Source organism: Gobius niger (assembly GCF_951799975.1).
Source record: "Gobius niger genome assembly, chromosome: 9".
Classification (NCBI taxonomy): Eukaryota; Metazoa; Chordata; class Actinopteri; order Gobiiformes; family Gobiidae; genus Gobius; species Gobius niger.
Window position 1 is genome coordinate 31,285,856 of NC_136860.1, and position 19,387 is coordinate 31,305,242.

Below are 19,387 nucleotides of genomic sequence, written 5' to 3' on the forward strand. Positions count from 1 at the left end.
AACATGTTTTGGTCTTTAACTTTAATAGTTTTTTCCACCTCGTGTTTCTGCCGTTGTGGTTCATTGGGAAAAATGTCGATAATGATAAATTATAAACATTTACAAACATTTACTACTGGGAAGGGTTTTCCCCCTAATAATAATCATAAATCTCCCCCTTAAATAATAACAAAGACAGAGCCATCATTTGTTATTTTATTTTACAAATCATGACATGAAGATGTAAGGACTGGTTTAATTTACAATTCCTTTTTTCCTAGTACAAAATAAATGTTTCCAAACACAAAAAGAAGACAAACAACGATCCCATTCTCAAACTACAAATGTTATCATTGATGCCTTCATTATTCTTCAGCTTCGTTCCCACTCCCGGCCTCGGCCTCGGCCGCCTCGGCCTCCTCCGCCTCTCCGTCCTGCTCCGACTGCTGAGGGGCTTCAGGCTCAGGCTGTGTGTCGTCCATTGGTTCGTCTGGCTCTGGCTGAGGAGCAGCTTCCTCCTCCTGAGCGGCTGATGACTCCATCTGACGGGCAGCAAAGGGAACAGATTATACACTGTATCACTGGATTACTCTAATGTTGTATACAGTGCCTCTCGAAAGTATTCATACACCTTGAACTTTTGCACATTTTGTCATGTTTACAACCCTAAACATAAAGATTTTATTTTGATTTTTTTACTGAACGTTCACACACAAGTAACAGACAACTGTGAAGTGAAAGCAAAATGATACATGATTCTGTTATTTTAAAAAAAATAGAAAACCGAAAAGTGGGGCGTGCATAAGTATTCATACAGCATGAATTAATACTTTGTGGAACCCCCTTTTGCTGCAATAACAGCAGAAAGTCTTTTGGGATTTGACTCTACAAGATTTGCACATCTAGAAACGGAAATTTTAGCCCATTCCTCTTTACAAAACAGTCAGATTTGAAGGAGAGCGTTTGTGAACAGCAGTTTTCAATTCTTTCCACAGATTTTCAATAGGATTTAGGTCAGGATTTTGACTGGGCCGTTCTAACACATTAATATGTTTTTATTGAACCATTCCATTGTAGATTTATCTTTGTGTTTAGGGTCATTGTCCTGCTGGAAGGTGAATCTCCGCCCCAGCCTCAGTTCTCTTGCTGACTCCAGCAGGTTTTTCTCCAAAATTTATCTTGGGGCACTTGGTTGTATTACTTACCAGTGCTCTCCTTGTTCGCTCTGATATTTTAGATGGGCGACCGTGTCTTGGTAAGTTTGCAGTAGTGCTATACGCTTTCCATTTCCGAACGATGGATTGAACAGTGCTCCGGGAGATGTTTAAATCTTGGGAAATCTTTGTGTAACTTAATGCTGCTTTAAACTTCTCCACAACTTTACCCCTGACCTCTCTAGTGTGCTCCTTAGCCTTCATGATGTTTAGTGACCAACACACTCCGACCACAGCTCTGAGGGCCAAAAAGAACAGCTGAAATTATACTGAAAGTAGATTACACACAGGTGCCTCTATTTAACCATTAGGCCAAGGTGTGAACATTCTGGAGTCATTAGGAATGTTTTAAAGGCAATTTAATGCACTCAGAAAATGCTGTATGAATACTTATGCACGCCCCACTTTTCACTTTTCTATTTTTTGAAAAATAACAGAATCATGTATCATTTTGCTTTCACTTCACAGTTGTCTGTTACTTGTGTGTGAACGTTCAGTAAAAAAATCAAAATAAAACCTTCATGTTTAGGGTTGAAAACCTGACAAAATGTGCAAAAGTTCAAGGTGTATGAATACTTTCGAGACGCACTGTAGGTCTCATAAAACTTAGACAAACTTTATTGATCCACAAGGGTTTCTGCATTGTACCAGAAGTTGAATAAACAGTGTTATTAACTGCGTTTCCATCACTGGACTAAAATGCGCATTTCGAAGTTGCGCATAATTTACGAGTGATGGAAACACCAAATTTCGCATTTAAACTCTTAATTCGCATAAAAAGTTTATCCGCTCGCTTGAGGTGTTTTTTGATTTGTGCGCATAACTGTTGATGCGTATTTTGCGAGATGGAAACGCAGTTTGTCGAATAAATGTCATGAAGCGAATAAACAGACGCTGGTGCTAGCGTCGTTTCCATGGTCCCTGAATGCATCTCCCGCGCTGCCCCGCACCAAAACAACAGCGCGTGGTTCCAGCAGCTACACCACATATAAGTTAAGGCTTATTTACAACCTGGGCGCGGGGCAGGTGAAGAGGCGCCTGTTTTTGTGGATTATAAAGTTTTTCCAACTGGAGCTGAGACTGACCAGACGAGTGAGAATCATGGATAAAGAGGTTTAAGAGCAGCAAGTTCTCCGACGGATCCTCAGGAGATCGAGTGCACAGTGAGTGTAGTGTTTTTATGCTTATTCTGTGGAGTAAAGTCAGCCCAAGTCGTGCAGCTATTGAGCCCAACGAGTCTGGGGCGCACGGCGGAGCGAGACGTCTCTGCTCCGCCTCCACCCCGGTGTGCGCGGCAGCGATCTTGTCCACATTCGCCCAATTCTTGACAGATTTTTGACAGAACGCGACAATTCCCAATAACTCGCAGCAGCTCGCAGCAGCGCGGGACGCATATTCGTGACTGTGCGCAATAATTTGTGCCATTAGGCTAATCGTAACACGCAGTAACAGGTCGCAACAGTTCGTGGCGGCGCGTGAAACCTCTACCCCAAATCACTCACATTCGTGATCCTCGGCCACGAATGTGGATTCGTGGCATTCGTGACTTGTCGCCGTTATGTGTAAACCCAGCATAAGAAGGACAGGTTTGTGTGGACAGAGGATGAGATTGTGGCCCGGTCTCCATCTTTGGCTCTGGTTTGCCATAGTTACAACAATGCCGTTATTCGCTAGAACAGCTTGATGGAAACATGTAAAATTCGCATCTGTTATACGCTTTGCTTTAGCGCATTTTGAAAAGATTCGCATTTTGTTTGATGGAAACGCAGTCATTGTTAGAGGATAACATTAAATCACTAGTCACACTGGGTCAAGCTGTAGAGTCGTACTATCTCTGTCATGCCTTGACTGTGGTGCTCAGACTCTCAGCCACTGAATGTTTGCTTGTGCATCAGTGTGACGCTCGAGAGGGGATTTATCCCTTTTTTTGTGGAAGCATAGACAGACTTGAATGGTAGGACTAGCACAATGTCTCGAGTTCATGTCTCCGGGTCCAGCACCGATGGTAAATAAACTTCTCCTGTATAAGACATCCAGACTGCTGCCTTTTCTTCATCTATCCTCTCGAACACCATTGTTATGTCAGTTATAACAACTAAAAAATATGCTTTCTTTCAATACATAACAATAGTTTTCTAACTACTTTTGTTTCAGACTGAGAATAATTTATATACATACAGACAGACAGTGGGGAAAAAGTATGTCAGTTTCCCATAGACTTTCTATTGGATTTTGACCAATTCCTACATAAAAAGGGTACATTTAAAAGTGATCAGAAAATATTTGTACAATAATTGTTATGTGGTGAAAGTGCTCTTTGGTGTTAAAATAAAGAGAGTGGTGCGCCTGATTCTCGATTCTCATTGAATGCAATTTCGTTGTACAATTCTTTGTATAATGACAGATAAAGCCTATCTCATTTTAAATATCTAAAAAACATTTGGCATGAGTAGCAGCCAACAAAACAGCCTCCTTCAGGGACACTTTAAGATTTAATTAAAAGAACTCTTAAACCTCTATAAGAAAGTATTCCAGCCTGAACCTGATATTTCTTTAAAAAGCTGACGTAATGAGTCTTTTTACCTGTGCGCCTTCATCTTGTCCAAGCTCCTCTTGCTCCATGGGTTCGTCGTCCTCTCCCTGCTGGTGTTCGCTTTGTTCGGCTTCTTGGATTATCACCGACTGAGACTCTGGCGCCACAGGCTGCGGTTCTGGTTCAACCTATTATAGATACGTAACATCAATACACTCACAATTACCTGCATCACCGCCACAAGGAGTCACAGCTCATTTTACATCTCGTCTCTGTCAAAAGTCCAGACTCAAATATGAAATGGCCTTTAACCCCTTAACTCCCACCTGAACCGAGCACATTTTCTCCAGTTTGGCTTTACCCCAGTCCAAAAGCTTCTGGAAAAAGGCTGTGAAAAAAGCAACAAAACTGAGACGAAAACAATGACGGAAATGTGACAAAAAAGTGACGAAAAATTTATGAAAAAGTGGCAAAAATGTCACAAGAAATTGACAAAAAAATGACCAAAAAATGACAAAAATTTGATAAAAAAAAATGATAAAAAAAAAAAGTGACAAAAAATGACAAAAATGTGATAAAAATGTGACAAAAAAATGACAAAAAAATTGACAAAAAATGTGACAAAAAATTTACGAAAAAAGTGACAAAAAATGACAAAAAAGTTGCAAAAATGAGTTGAACACCCAACAAAAAATGATGGGAAAAAAATCTGATGACGTGAGGAAAAAGATCCTCTCGGTTAAGGCGGGAGTTAAGAGGTTAATATGTGCCACGTGCTTCCTGGCTAGAATTCAGCAGGAAAAACCCTTCGCTTAATGCTGAAGTGTGAGGTGAGGTGGTCAGTCCCACAGAGGAATCAAATAACTCATCGTCTCAGATATTGTGAGTTATCTGGCTGGCGTTATTCAAAATTGATATTAAAGAGCCAGTCTTTTTAGAACAGCTTTTTGAAATGAACGGTTCCCAAAGACTCTGCTCCCAAAAAAGAGCCATAAATACCATCACTAATACAATGAGGACATGCGTTTTTATCATAATAATGAGAAGTTCTGTTGCTTATTGTTGTAAATGTAAAACACTGTAAATCTTTAAAGAGACTAGATGCAAGTTGGTCATTTTGTGCTCACTACTGCCACCTCAGGTCTTACGTGTAACTGCAATCTCTATATTAAGCTCGTGCATGACGGCACTTCGGACCCAAAGCAACAATTTTTTGAGTGACAGTACAGGATTTTAGAGGCAATTGTGGTGAACAGGTCTGAGCTCATTCTACACATTAGGACATGGCTGGAACATGTAGGGGGAGGAAAATACTTAGTTTTAACATTTTTAAACTCTGTATAGTCCCTTTAAGTTGATGGAATGAATGAATGTTCATGGTGAAAACTGTAGTGCCCTTTTTCCTACTCTTAAAACAAAACTTGGACCCTTTGATATTTGTAAAAGTAATGACCTAAACACATTTTTTTTGGATAATGATTAGTAATCACAGTTAATTACCTCAGGTTCAGGCTCCACAGGTTTAGGCTCTGGTTTCAGAACTGTCATAATGGACGTGGGAATGTGAGCTTGCTGTAACACAGATAGATTAAACGTGAGTAAAACTCTTGAGTAAAAAGTGAGGATTTGTGTCGAGTCCGTACCTGGTGAGGGGTGAAGGACAGGACGTGCTGCAGTAGCGGCTCTCTCATCTCGGGACAGCGCTCGAACACGCTGCTGAGCTGGGCCGGAGGAAGCTTGAGGAGCACGCTGTACGACTGAGGCCTGGTCCTCTGGCAGCACTTCACAAAACCCTCCCACACTTTAGGATACTTCCACACCTACAAGAGGGATACACAAGAGAGAATTACAGATTTATTTTGTGCATATGAAGGATAACAATTTAACCTCTTAACTCCCGCCTGAACTGAGAGGATCTTTTTCCTCATGTCATCAGATTTTTTGTAATTTTTTGTCACATTTTTGTCATTTTTAATCAAATATTGGTCATTTTTTTTATCACATTTTTGTCACATTTTTGTCCTTTCCTTGTCCTTTTTTTTGTCAATTTTTTGTAATTTTTTTGTCAATTTTTTTTATCACATTTTTTTCCTTTTTTTGTCATTTTTAATCAAATTTCTGTCATTTTTTTGTAAATTTTTTGTCATTTTTGGGTCATTTTTTGTCATTTTTTGGTGACATTTTTGCCACTTTTTCATCAATTTTTCGTCACTTTTTTGTCAATGTTTTCTCGCTTTTTTGTCACATTTCCATCATTGTTTTCGTCTCAGTTTTGTTGCTATTTTCACAGATTTTTCCAGAAGCTTTTGTAAAGCCGAACTGTAGAAAATGTGCTCGGTTCAGGTGGGAGTTAAGGGGTTAAGTGATACCAACTATGTTCAAGATGTGCTTTTGAATCTCGCAAAGAAAAAGAAATGTCCACATTTTCTTACATGTCAACAAGCCTCGTGTCCTCTTTTAATACACCAATAAATCTCTTTTTTTTTCATCTATGTCTCCCGTTTCCTGGCTGCTTTAACCTCAGTATCAAGTATCCAGTATAAAAGTTCCCTCTTCTGCACATGTTCAAACCATTTCAATCTGGATACATTTTGTCTCTAACATCTGAAATGAGCTATTCCTCTGATGATCTGTGTTTCAGCTTGGGAATAGCATCATTTCAGAATTTAAAAAGAAAAGGGACACTAAATACCGTTTTTAATATTATCAAAAGAAAGCTAGCTATTTAGAAGTAATATGTTTATGTTGATGAAGATTATAACTTGTCTTTTTTTTTTACTAATTATTCAGAGCTTGAATTGACCTCTTTCTAAATGAAGAGGTACTTGGAAGTATAACTGAAAGGTCATGGAGGTATGCGGAGCAAAAATAGTTTGTGACACACAGCTCTGATCAGGGTTGCCAGGTATCAGCATCCAAACCTGCCGAAAAACATCTGAAAAAACAAGCAACATCTGCAGACATACGGTGTGCCTGGAGTTTCTCATGATTTTGACCTGTATACAGAACCAGTGTGCTGCTCCAATGACTCGGATCCGCCCCTTCCTCCCCCTCTCTCACTGAAAAAGCAGCTCTGATTTGAGATGTATTTTCTCAAAACAGTGACAGCCCTTTCTCACCCATGGAAAGAAACCTGGCAACCCTGACTTTCATGTACACATTCCCCATCATTTCCTATAGTGTTGAAGTTTACGTGTCTTTTACATGTGATACAAACCTGTTTGAAAATGAGGCGTGTTAAAATGTTCATGACGAAGCCGCCCAGTCGGGGGTACATGGTCAGAGACTGGATCACCGTCCGCATTAAGAGCATCGGGAGAGGGTTCTGCTCCATCAGCTGCTGCATCACCACCGCCAGCACCTCCGACGTATAAACATTCTTCTCCCCAAAACACAGGTTGGTTGCTGTAATAGTTAATACAGATGGAAGATGTTTAGGTAAAAAAAAAAAAAAACGGGGGCTGTTTTCACATTATGCAAATGTCTAGGGCTGGGTACCGTTAAACGATACCAGTCCGATAGAGAAAAAAAAAAGTTTGGGTACAACTGGTATAGAAAAAAATAAAGTATTGAAAGCTGGTATCGAAACAGAAGTGGAAAAATTTGGGTAAAATTTTGAAAAATAAGTGGAAAAATCTGGGTAAAATTGGGAAATATTTCAAAATTTTTGAGAAAAAGAAAAAAATAGGGAAAATTTGGGGAAAAAAATCTAAAAAAAATGGGAGAATTTTGAGAAAAAAAATAAAAATTTGGGGAAAACACATGTCGAAATATTTTTATAAAAGTGGAAAAATTGGGGAAATAAAAAAAAAAATAAGAAAAACTTGCAATGTGTTTTTTCTGCCCTTTTGTAGTAAAAGCTACAGTAGTTTGTAGTAAATGATACAAATGTAAAATAAATCAAATGGAAGGAAAAGGAACAAATTAACATTATTATTCTGTTCTACGTTTCTATATGACAAATATTTAAGTGTAGGTATCAATAAAAGTATCGTTCAGGTATCGGTATTGAAAAGCAAGTATCGTTTAAGTACTGGTATCGGAAAAAATTTAAATGTACCCAGCTCTACAAATGTCAGTGTGTTATTCTTCAAATGAAATTGTTAGATGCGGAAAAAAAGGATAAGGTGAGTGCTCATCAAGCTGATACTAAACAGCCGGATGATCCACAAACACTGACCTTTTATTATAGATTTCATGTCACATTTGGTGGAGTCTATGTTGTGTAAAGCAATCAGCAGGTCTCCGGGAGTGAGAGGAGACACGGAGGAGGTGCCTTCGCCTGGAAATATCACCATTACATCAATTCAACCACAAATAAACGCATCTCTGACCATGAGAGTCAGAAAAAGTACTGCTTACTGTGCTGCGTGCCTAACAGCCGGTTGAAAACCTCTTTCACTACGATTGGGTTGAGTTTGATTAACTTGGGAAGAGCCTGGATAACTTCACTCTAGAAAAAGAAAAAAAATCAAGTTTGGCATTCATGGATTCTAGGATGTTAACATTTTGGAGCATTTTATATGGTGAATAATCAACCCCGGCCTTAACCGAGCACATTTTCTCCAGTTTGGCTTGACCCAAACCTAAAAGCTTCTTGATAAAAAACATCAAAATAGCAACAAAAGCAAGGGTAAAACTTGACAAAAAAACCCAAAAAGTTACTACAGAAAGCCACAGAAGAGAGTGACTAAATAAAAACAAAACAAAAAAGGGTCCAAAACTCCTCCCAGAAAAAGTGTCAAAAAACTCCACAAAAAGTGTCAAAAAATCCACAAAAAAGTGTCAAAAAAAATCCACAAAAAGTGTCAAAAACTCCACAAAAAAAGTGTCATAAACTCCACAAAAAAGTGTCAAAACAATCCACAAAGTGTCAAAAAATCCACAAAAACTGTAAAAAAAATCCACAAAAAAGTGTCAAAAAAATCCACAAAAAAGTGTCAAAAACTCCACAAAAAAGTGTCATAAACTCTACAAAAAAGTGTACAAAAGTGTCAAAAAATCCACAAAAAGTGTCAAAAAAATCCGCAAAAAAGTGGCAAAAACTCCACAAAAAAGTGTCCAAAAAATCCACAAAAAAGTGTCAAAAAATCCACAAAAAAGTGTCAAAAAATCCGCAAAAAAAGTGGCAAAAAATTTGCAAAAAAGTGGCAAAAACTCCACAAAAAAGTGGCAAAATGTGACTAAAGTGCAATATAAAATATGAAAAAGAACACAAGGAAAAAGATCCCTTGAGATACGTTTTGCTGGTCTTGGTTCAAATGAGGACAAAATGCGCTCAGTTAAGGCGGGAGGAGTAAGAGGTTAAACGGTTTCGCTGTTACCTTTTCCAATCCGTTGATGACCGGGATCAGGAAGCGCACGTCTGGCACCCTCTTGTGGTAAAGGTCGCTCACTCTCTCCACCAGCTCTGGAGACGGAGGCACTGGACAAAAGCGCGACAAAAGCTTTTATTTAATGACCTCTTCGGGGAAATTAGAGCTCCTCTTTTCATGGACTTCATTCTAACAATACGCTTGGGTAAAGGGTTTAATTTACCTTTGTCAGTCAGAATATGCAGGCAGCGAGTAACAAGTGTCTCTGCTCCTTTAGGGCAATTTTCCACCAACAGCAGAAGGTCTGGGGAGTTCATGCCCATCCCACGGATCTAAGGGAAAAGATAGAAAAGTAGACTTCAGAGGAACGCCATTTCTTTGATGATTCTTTGATGAATATGACGGTCTAAACTTACCGGCTGCTCTATGGCCCGGAGGACGCTGCGCTTGATGTCGGCGATGGCTTCGGTGTAGACGGACGCGAGTTCATGGACCAGACGATGGTTCAGGGGAAGGAGAGACAAATACAGGAACAGGCACTGCCTCACGGTCTCCTCCGTCCAGGGAGCGGCCACCTCTGAGGGAGAGACAACAACTTACAGCCAAAAGTGAACCACACGAACATTAAATCAGTCAATTTTTGTGGTTAAGTACAAATAAAAATGAAGATAAAAGGGAAAATTTGCTCAATAATAAAAGCTCAAACAAATCATTTGCTTCACAGAACTGATCAAAAAAAAAAAATTGTTCTGCAAATAAAGATTAAAATACAATTTTTATTGCAGCACAATAAGGGTAATGTCAAATAGAAGCATATCAAATTTAATGCTTTTTAATCCCCAATTATTACATTTCAACGCCACAAAAGCAGAAAAAACATAATTTTGGTATTTTCGCTGAACTTGTATATTAAAAAGTGTTGAGCAATGTCATTATTTTCCAAGAAAATTAGATTTAATGCAAATTTGAATACATTTTGCTCATCCATCCATCCATTTTCTTCCACTTTTCCGTTTCCGGGTCGTGGGGGCAGCCGTTGCCAGAGTTGCCCAAATCACATTGCACCAGCCCCTTATGGCTCCTTCTGCAGGTGGTGGGTCCACAGAAGGACGGCCTCATGGTTCAGAACTAAGTAACTCATGCCCATAAGCGCCACTGCAGGGGTCGTAGCAAGTTGCGGCAAGTTTTTTTTACCCATTAATTGTCCGTGAGAGTAAATTCTAGAAAAGAAAAGGGGAGAGGGATATTGTACATCCACTCATTTTTTTCACTCAAACTTGGCTGTAAATACTTTTTAAGTGGCGCTAGCCAACAGTTAGCCTTCCCTTTAGCCTGTTAGCTTCTTCTTGATTCTATTTTTGTGTATTGGTGGCTCTGGTCCGGTGGCAATCAAGTTGCAATTGTGGTTTTCTGGCCAGAGACACCAGGGGGAGATGAAGGACCCTCCAATCATACCATTAACACTTGTATTAGCCCCAGAGGGACTACGGAAAGGATATATTAAAGGGGGGATATTATGCAAAATCGACTTTTTCAAGCTTTACATCATGTTATTATGTCATTCCCTCATTAAAAACATGCCTGAAGTGTTGCCTTGGCACATTCACGTATTTTTGAGTAATCTGTAAAAACTCTGATGGCGGCCATTTTAGGGATAGCTTTGCCTGAGTCCTCCTAGGAACGCCCCCACCTCCTGGAGACGCCTCCGAGCTTTCGTCACCAGCCGAGTAACCAACCACTGCTCCTCAGCAGAACCCCCTCCCCACTGATGCCACAGACAGCGTGTGGAGGGGGCGTGTCGGAAAGGGTCAGAGGTTCTTAAAGAGACAGAGGCCTATTTCAAGACATTCACTACAGCCATTTTGAGAGAGCAATTTTATACAAGGCAGTTATTCTAATTTACCGCATTTACAGACCAACAGAAGGTTTGGTCATCATTGTAGTGTGATATAGACTGGTGCTATGTGATTGAAAGCATAATACCCCCCCCCTTTAAGGTAAACAAGTTACTTAGTACTGCTTTAAAGCTTCTTGACAAAAGAGGCTGACAAAAACGCAACAAAAAGACCACACAAAAACACAACAAAAAAGTGATGACAACTCTGCAACAACGTATGGAAACACAAGGAAAAATCTTAGATCAGCTTTGTAGGTCTTCGCTTTCAAACGAGCCATCGCACTGGCCTGTAGGCAGTTTTTAGATCTGGGTAAACCCGAACTGGAGAAAATGCACTCCGGTAAAGTGTGGGTTAAGAGGTTAAATTTAACGTCTGTGCCTTTTTAAGTCAAGTTTTTGTTTAAATCTCAGTCAGATGGAAGACTTGTGATTTTTGGACTGTATTGTGGCTTCTCATAATGTTGCAATAACAATAACTGTAATTATCTGTAGATTATCATCCATTCGACTAAAAATGATCCCACCTGTGTCTTTGTCGGCCCCGAACAGCAGAGACGGGGGATTGGGGTGAACCAGCAGCTGCATGTAGTTCAGGGCAAACCTCTCGATGTAGTCTCTCAGATGCTTCTTTTCGTACATTCTCTTCAGGAAACCCAACGCTGTCGTCCGCACCTAAAAACAACACAGCATCAAAATAAAGGCCCCTCGCATTAGGGGGATTTAGCGCGATTTAGATAAAAATGCTTACTTTTTCCTTTTCATGTGAGCTCAGGTCCAAAAGCACGTGTAGATACTGAAACTGCCTCGATGGTCGGTTAAAAATGAGCTCCTTTAGGGTCGTCATGCCCAAATAAACACGCGACTAAAACAAGAAAAACAATTAGCTTGTTGTGCAATACTTTTATATTTAGCATAGATTTTGTTTACCTCATCCTCACAGTAACGCCGTATGACTTCCAAAGCGGAGTCTGTTATGACGGGAGCTTCGAGAACCAGTTTGGTGAAAAGCCTGAAAGAAAATACGTTAAAAGGAAAACCCTGTTCTCACCAAAGGCTAAACACTTGTATTATTGTTTCTGTCTGTCCTCACCCGTCGCGCTGCTCGGGTTTCTCCTGCAGCCCCGACAGCAGCGTGTACAGGCAGTGGTCGTAGCTGTCCAGCAGACCCGTGGGCATCTGGGACAGGTACGTGGTGTACTCCTGATACAGCAGAGAAAAGGCCAAGTCGCTCCTCGTCCGGATGTCCTCCAGGATGAACTCCAGCACGTCGCCCTTCATCATCCCCTCGAACTGAGTCACCAGTCTGGACACGAGCTTCACCCGCACCTGCAGGAGAGGGAGGGAAGGGAGGCCATTTTGAGGACTTCACTGAGAAGATTTTCAACAATGGAACAGGCGTATTAAATATCCATGACCAGGTTATGCCATTAGTGGATTCCTTCTTCCCCGATGGCACTGGTCGGGCATATTCCAAAATGACAGGATTCATCAGGCTAACATTGTGGAAAAGTTGTTCAGGGAGCAGGAGACATTATATTCACACATTGGCCGCCAGAGAGTCCAGGGGCCGTGTTCCTAAAGATTTTTAATGCAAAAGAGCTGCTTCTAGTGGCAAAATTCTAAGAACATTCTTAGAATCATGATGTTCACTTAGAATTTCTCCAAAAAGTGAAGATCCTAGTTAAGAAAAAAACAATTCTTAAGAATCCTAGCTCTTAAGGTGAGATCTCTTAAGAGTTGCGAGGAGGACTTTTAAAGGAATAGGCCACCGTTTTTACATACTGAGATATGTTCTTACCTGAGCTTTGACGAGTTCTTTAGGACCTGTCTGATCTTCACCCGTGCCTTCAGTCACGTAAACACAGCGCAGACGGCGTTAGCATTTAGCCTCTCCCTCTCTCCACTATAGCTCCAAAACAGGTCAAGATAGAAGCTACCAAGCTCTTCTACGTTTTCCCTATTTAAATATGGTTACGTGAAGTGTTACACTACAACGTATAATTACACAAAATTAAACAATGTGGATTTTCTAAAAGAGGAACTATATTGTAAGGCGTAATAATACCTGGAGTAATTTGGCATCCGCACAGTAAAGTGAAGATTACTGCGCAGATTTCGAACTACTCCTGGTATTATTACGCCTTACAATATAGTTCCCCCTTTTATCCGCTTAGAAAATCCACATTGTTTAATTTTGTGTAATTATACTTTGTAGTGGAACACTTCACGTAACCATATTTAAATAGGGAAAACGTGGAAGCTATAGAGGAGAGGGGGAGAGGCTAAATGCTAACGCCGTCTGCGCTGTTTCCGTGACTGAAGGCACGGGGGAAGATCAGACAGGTCCTAAAGAACTCGTCAAAGCTAAGGTAAGAACATATCTCAGTATGTAAAAACAGTGGCCTATTCCTTTAAGGAGCTTAGTAGTTCCCTAAGCAGAGGACAACATGGCTTTTGCTTTGCTTTTGAATGCAACACATACCAACGCTTCTCACAATCCTCACTTGTCAACACAACCAGTGGAAAGGAGGCGGAGGAGCTGATATTTTCTTTTATGTGAATTATTTACAATGACACAGTCTTCATAACATTAGATTCTATGATTAAGTTTATCGATCTGAGGGTTCATTCTTTGCCCATAATCACCAAAAGTACATTTTTAATCTAGCTTTTAGGATCAACCAATCACAGCTTTTGAAATGACTACTCATACCTAGCAACAGGGTCAACCACACCTCCTCACTATAATAATAATAATTAAAAAAAACCTGCTCAGTGGTCACACTCTCCCATCATCAATAAAGATCTTTGTGAAAAATGAATGAACACTGGATCTTTGGACAATGCCACAGCTGTAATCAAAGCTGAAAGTAGACCAACAAAATATTAGAGCATGTGACTTTTTTGTTGGTGACGTCTTCTTTTTAGTCAAGGCAGTGAATTACAGCTCATTGAAAATTAATTCAGAAATATAAACAATGGCGATTTTTGTGCAGCTATAGGTTTATGATTTTTCGGCAATGATTTTTTTGTTCTATACAGCCATATTTTTTTCAACGAGCACAAGTTCCCAGTATGTCGTGTATATATGAGACTGTTACCAGTGGAGGATTGAGGATGTGTGAGAACATTGTGAAGTCCAATGTGGATTTGGACATTTTCCTGACATCTACATGACTTGCCTGGGACATGCCGCTCTGAGCGATGGCCTTCTCTGAATGCAGGATGCGTTTGACGGCTTTCGACGACAGGCTTTCGATCTGAGAGTCCGTCAGAGGCTGGATCACATCGGTCAAACGAAACACCTTCTTCCTCCCACTTGATCCCGCCAACCTGTTACGATGGAGCAACATTTATTCATCCTGACCAAAAACAATGGCGGACTCTGCATCACACAGAACCAAGACACAACCAGAGCTAAAACAGAGGGAACAAGAACTGCCCTAAAACTAAACATTTAAACTCACTTGGTCTGAGCCGTGGGCACGATGGGCTCAGGAAGCCTCTTGACCACTGGGATCTCCGTTTTCTCCGTGTGTCCTCCCACCACAGAAATGGCCTGCACCATCATCGGAGTTTTGCGTTTAATGAGAGGGTCTTTGCCGCTGCCGTCCTCTTCGACTTTACTGGGGCCATCTTTGTTTTTGGACTGCTCAAGACCTGAAAGTAAACAGAGTGGAATAAAGCTTTAGAAGGTTATAAGGGTTTCATTACAATCCATGTCATACGTTACTGTTGCACCATGTTACAACAAAAAATAAGCAATGTACCTGGGCCGATCCCGGCGGACGTCATCTGTGTGGCCATGAGTCGAGCCAAGTGTTTGATCTGAGCGTCGGTGCCGGCGGACTCTACAGGCGTGTACGTGGACTGGAAGGAGGCGGGCATCACATCGGGCAGATACACCATACTGATCAGCACCTGCTCACAGCAAAGAGACAACGTTTCAACACAAACATCAAAAACATGTTGAGTATGTGGAGTGTTGTTTCATTTGCTTTATAATTTCTTCTCCAGTATTAAAAGGTACATTTGATTAAACATTGGTCAAGTATTTCAGTTCAGGAAGGGTATGTGAGGTAACGATATGCAGTATTTTACAGACATTAGCCTGATGTGTAGCTTTGTGACTATAAAAAGTGTTTACGATGTTCAACAAAACCAAACAAAAGCTCATTATTAACATTTTGTGACATTATGAAACGTGATTATCGATCACTGACACCCACCAGGTTTGCTACGTTCTCCGGCGTCAGTAGGGGGCGCAGAAACTCAGCCGTGAGGTCTGTGGAGGACAGAGCCACTGGGGCAGGAGCAGGTTTAGGCGCCGGAGGAGCCGGCTCCTCCTTATCCTCATCTTCATCGATTAATGCTGGCTCTAAAATGAAGAACAAGGCAGATCATCATTATCAGAAAAAAAAAAAAATGTAATTCAGCATTTTGTTGACTCATTTCGAACGTATGAGATAGCTCTGAATTTTATGAGGATTTATTGATAAAAATAACAATCTTTAACAAACTGTCCCAAACCGTAAATGTTCTAATTTAATTAATAAATGGTTCCCTCTAGTTTACAATTTACTAATACAAATGAATACCTGGACCACCAACTCCAAACAAGTAAATGGCCGTAACACAGTTTCAAGACTGTATAAGTTATTAAGTCATGACTTTTTTGAAAGTTGCGGGGCTATTATGGAACAATGGGAGAAGGATCTGGAGACAAATGTAACCAAGAAGAGTGGGAGACCATACTAAGACAGTCAAATTACAGCTCAAAATGCGTGAGATACAAGCTGATACAACTCAAGATTCTATTCAGATCATACATCACCCCACAGAAAATACATCAAATGAATAGTAGTGCCTCAGATTAATGTTGGCATGGCTGTGGCATGACTGGGACTCCATCTACTTTGGGAATGTTCCTGAAGTGAAAAACTTTTATGAAAAAATTAAAGATGTTTTATGTCAAACACTGTGGAGTGGAGTGGACTCCAGAATAACACAAAAAATAATTTCTTTTTCAGCGTTTCTCTCAGCAAAGCGCACTGTCCTTATGAATTGGAAGGTGCGGAAACAAAATTGTTTTTTCAGCTTGATGAATGGCTGGGAGAATACTTGGATCTTGTCTCCATGGAACAAGCAGCTCTAGCGCTCGAGGACTTGAGCGAAGAGCACCCTAACATATTTAACTTAGTATGGTCTGCACTAAAACAAACAAATATATAGAATTCATGGCCTTTACGGAAAATGTGAAAATAACTGTCTGAGTTAAACAAATTATGAATGTCTGCATGATGATTTGTCCGTCTTGTCTTGTCTTGTTGACAGGTATGGCGTCAATATGGGAAGGTGTGTTTTGTCTTTTTAGGGCATTTGTAAGTTGTGCTCTGTCTGACAACCTACCCCTCCTTTCCCTCCTTATGTTGTCCATTGTCATTTTTGTTTGTGGAATGTGTAAGTTTGTCTTTTATGTCTGTTATTGTCAAATTTAAAAAAAAAAAATAAATAAATAAATCTGGTCACACTCGTTCTGAATGATGTTATTTCCGTCATTACATTACATTAGTATAAAACATTATATTAAGATTAACTAAAATAATTCATAGTCTTACCCATCTTGACCTTCTTGCCCTCCGTGTACGGCTCGTGCCGTGACCGTTTGCGTTGTTCGCGGAGGGCAGGAGTGGAGCGGGCGATCTCGCTCTGAGGCATGCCCAGGTCCTGGAGCAGAGTGCTGATCTGGGCCACGAACTCCAGGCTGCACGGGTGCTTCAACACCGCCACCAGGTGGAGCTTTAGGTTCTTACGCACGCTGCTCACCTGAGACTTGGCCAGTGTGGGGGGCAGGTTGGCTAACACAAAAAAGAAGGGGACAGGTCATACAAAGATCGAATTATGATCAGATCCCATTATCCCATTAAGAGATTTAGAGGTATTTGAAATAAGAAATGCACACTTTTGTAACACGTGTGTAGTTAATGACAAGGGCCAGAGGACACTCACCATGCAGAGTCTCATAGGCCTGCACCACCTCGGACATGAACATCGGTCTCTGTCGGGCGATCGTGGCCAGTGAGCCCAGAGCTGTGGTCAGGTTGATGCTGGAAATGGCCGGATGCACCATGAACTTCAGCAGCTTCTCCAGCGCGGTCTTCCCCTCCTCACACAAGGTATCTGTGGACAGAGCAGGTCACAAACTCAACAATGATTATGAAAACCATTCACAGCATGTATTCCCTCAGAAAAAGAAATGTTGGATTAGGATTGTGCCAGGACTTTGACAGGACTAAAGCAAGAGACAAGGCAAAAATTAAGCTACTTCTGGAATGAAAGATCAAATTCAGAACTGAACCAGGACTAAATCAAGAGTTGGTCCAATCAGCTCGTTCCCTCTTATCCGATCCGTAGCAGGACACAACCATAACTCAAGATTAAATCCATCAGAAAACAAGGACAAAGCAGTGGTTTATATTCATAACAAAGCCAACTAGACTGAAGAATAACATCCATACCATAACGGATGTACGAGTGGTCTTTGGGTACTTTGTCCAAGCTGATGTCATTCTCTTGTCGTTTGGGAACCTCGGAGTCTTGCGTTCGAGGAGACAAAGTGATGATCAGAGACTCCGTGAATTTAATGGCGTGAGTCCTGACGCCGTCGTTCTCAGAGTCCAGCAGTCCCAGGACCTCCCCCTCCATCTGCGTGAGCATGTCCCAAATCGCCTCCTGCATCTCCGATATGACTTTGGAGCGCACCAGCCACTGCAAGGAGGAAAGAGGAGACGGCGTTTGTGGATTTTTATCGGAAGCCGAATCATAGGGATCAGTTCATTTCAAAGAACCATTCGAGGTTTACCTGCAGAGAGACTTTGTACAGCTGTGTGAGCGTGAGGATGCCTTTCTTTATAACGTTCACACTGTCATCTCTCAGCAGCATGTTGAGGTTGGCGATCAGTCTCAGGAGGAGGTCATTGTCTCTTTTACTACAGATAAAAAACAAACATAATCAAGCATGCTGTAATTTCCATACAAAAGAAAAAGCGTGGGAACAGGGAAACTCACCATGCTTCCTCAATGAACCCAATTACAAACTTCCTCACTTCTATGGACTTGTCTGTTTGAAACGCAATCATCTCCTGTGTGTTGATTTAGCAAAGAACATAATCAATATGTATTTTTTGCCTCTCAGTTTCAATGTCAACATCTTCCACAAACTTTTACTCACATCAAGAAAATTATCAAGAAGAGATGGGTCTTTGTTGATAATGAGCTCTTGGACCTGTGAAAATAAATTGGGTCGCAGACTTGACTAATATCCGGTTCAAGACTGATTTTCTATCTGTACATGAAAATAAAATGATGTTAAAACACACACCTGTTTGAGCACTGTCAGTTTCTCATCTGTGGGGATAAGTGCTGCTTGATTCAGAAGGTCCACCACCTACAAGGAAATACAATAAATCACACCTTTTTGACGGATCTTGACTCTAAAGTTGAGTACAAAATTAATTTAAACAAGAACAAAAGCAAACCTTTTCACTGGTAGTCATGTCAACATTTGGGGGAGCCTTAGTTTTGGGGCGGACCTCTTCTTCTTCGATGAAGTTCATCTTGCTTTATTTAATCCCTTATTCAGAAATAGATAAAATAACGAATGTTTATCTGTAAACAATAAAGTGTACACGTATATAAGTACAGATTCATCGCCGCTACTCGGTAAAATACATCTGATGCAAGAAGACCAGTGCACAGACATCATTCTCCCCAGTTACATCACATGATCCTCATAATAAGCCAAGGATATAAAGTACTATATTTACACCACAATCCCGTCCAGAACTAATGTCTAGCCAAATGCTCATGTTAGCATTGTTAAAAATCAACACTTTTCCTCCCGATTAAGAAGCCTACTCACTGACACAAGGCGTACAATTCGTAGAGCAACACCAAATCAATCAGGTTATACTTCTGGATACGCTAATTGGACATTTATTTGCCATAATTAGGAGAAAAACTGTCATTCTTCCAGCAAGAAGCCATGTTTGATTCATAAAGCGGTGCCTCTTCTTCTTCTACTGCCGACAAAATGACGTAGACTTTGCCGCCATCTTCTGGAAGCAAGTGGTACTGTCGTTATGTGGTAGTACATTATTACATGTACAAATTACAAAATAAATACATCCTTAAATTGTTAAAATCGCTAAAAACAAAAACTTGTATTCTCCCAGTGACACGCAATCATAAAAACAATAAAAGATATACTTTTGCGCTGCATAAAACTCATCATAAAACTCATCATTATCATCATTTACTATACATATACTTTTAAACCATCCGCAGCATTTATGAAAAGAAGAAATACATGATAATAATTCACAGTACGGTCTGTTTTAACTGATGAAAAAATGAAAAAGATGACAGAAACTACATTTCCCAGAATTCC

The 19,387-nt window shown here is 40.5% G+C and overlaps 1 protein-coding gene across 2 annotated transcripts; it reads right to left on the minus strand.

Annotated features, from left to right (window-relative positions):
• Window positions 1-197: 197 nt before the first annotated feature.
• On the minus strand, window positions 198-18,999 carry sympk (symplekin). Of its 2 annotated transcripts, none has more exons than XM_079562591.1 (27): window positions 18,860-18,999; window positions 18,477-18,571; window positions 18,320-18,385; window positions 18,170-18,223; window positions 18,007-18,080; window positions 17,801-17,927; window positions 17,457-17,706; window positions 16,948-17,118; window positions 16,557-16,796; window positions 15,168-15,316; window positions 14,709-14,859; window positions 14,406-14,598; window positions 14,121-14,271; window positions 12,029-12,264; window positions 11,866-11,947; window positions 11,687-11,800; window positions 11,463-11,610; window positions 9,458-9,618; window positions 9,265-9,373; window positions 9,051-9,151; window positions 8,089-8,179; window positions 7,907-8,008; window positions 6,944-7,131; window positions 5,370-5,546; window positions 5,227-5,298; window positions 3,777-3,914; window positions 198-521 (listed from the first exon to the last, which is right to left on the minus strand). In XM_079562591.1, the coding sequence occupies exons 2-27, from the start codon at window positions 18,552-18,554 to the stop codon at window positions 345-347; spliced, it is 3,600 nt and encodes a 1,199-aa protein (XP_079418717.1). In that variant the 5' UTR covers window positions 18,555-18,571; window positions 18,860-18,999; the 3' UTR covers window positions 198-344. The 2 variants fall into 2 exon arrangements, with proteins under 2 accessions (XP_079418717.1, XP_079418716.1); XM_079562590.1 differs by having other exon boundaries at window positions 18,477-18,606.
• Between the last annotated feature and the right edge of the window lie 388 nt (window positions 19,000-19,387).

Coding starts and splice junctions, on each gene's coding strand:
- sympk (XM_079562591.1), bottom strand. CDS start 18,554: ATGAACTTCATCGAAGAAGAAGAGGTCCGCCCCAAAACTAAGGCTCCC. Junction 11,801..11,865: donor GGCGTTACTGTGAGGATGAG/GTAAACAAAATC, acceptor TTCTTGTTTTAG/TCGCGTGTTTATTTGGGCAT. Junction 8,180..9,050: donor TCATCAACGGATTGGAAAAG/GTAACAGCGAAA, acceptor TTCTTTTTCTAG/AGTGAAGTTATCCAGGCTCT.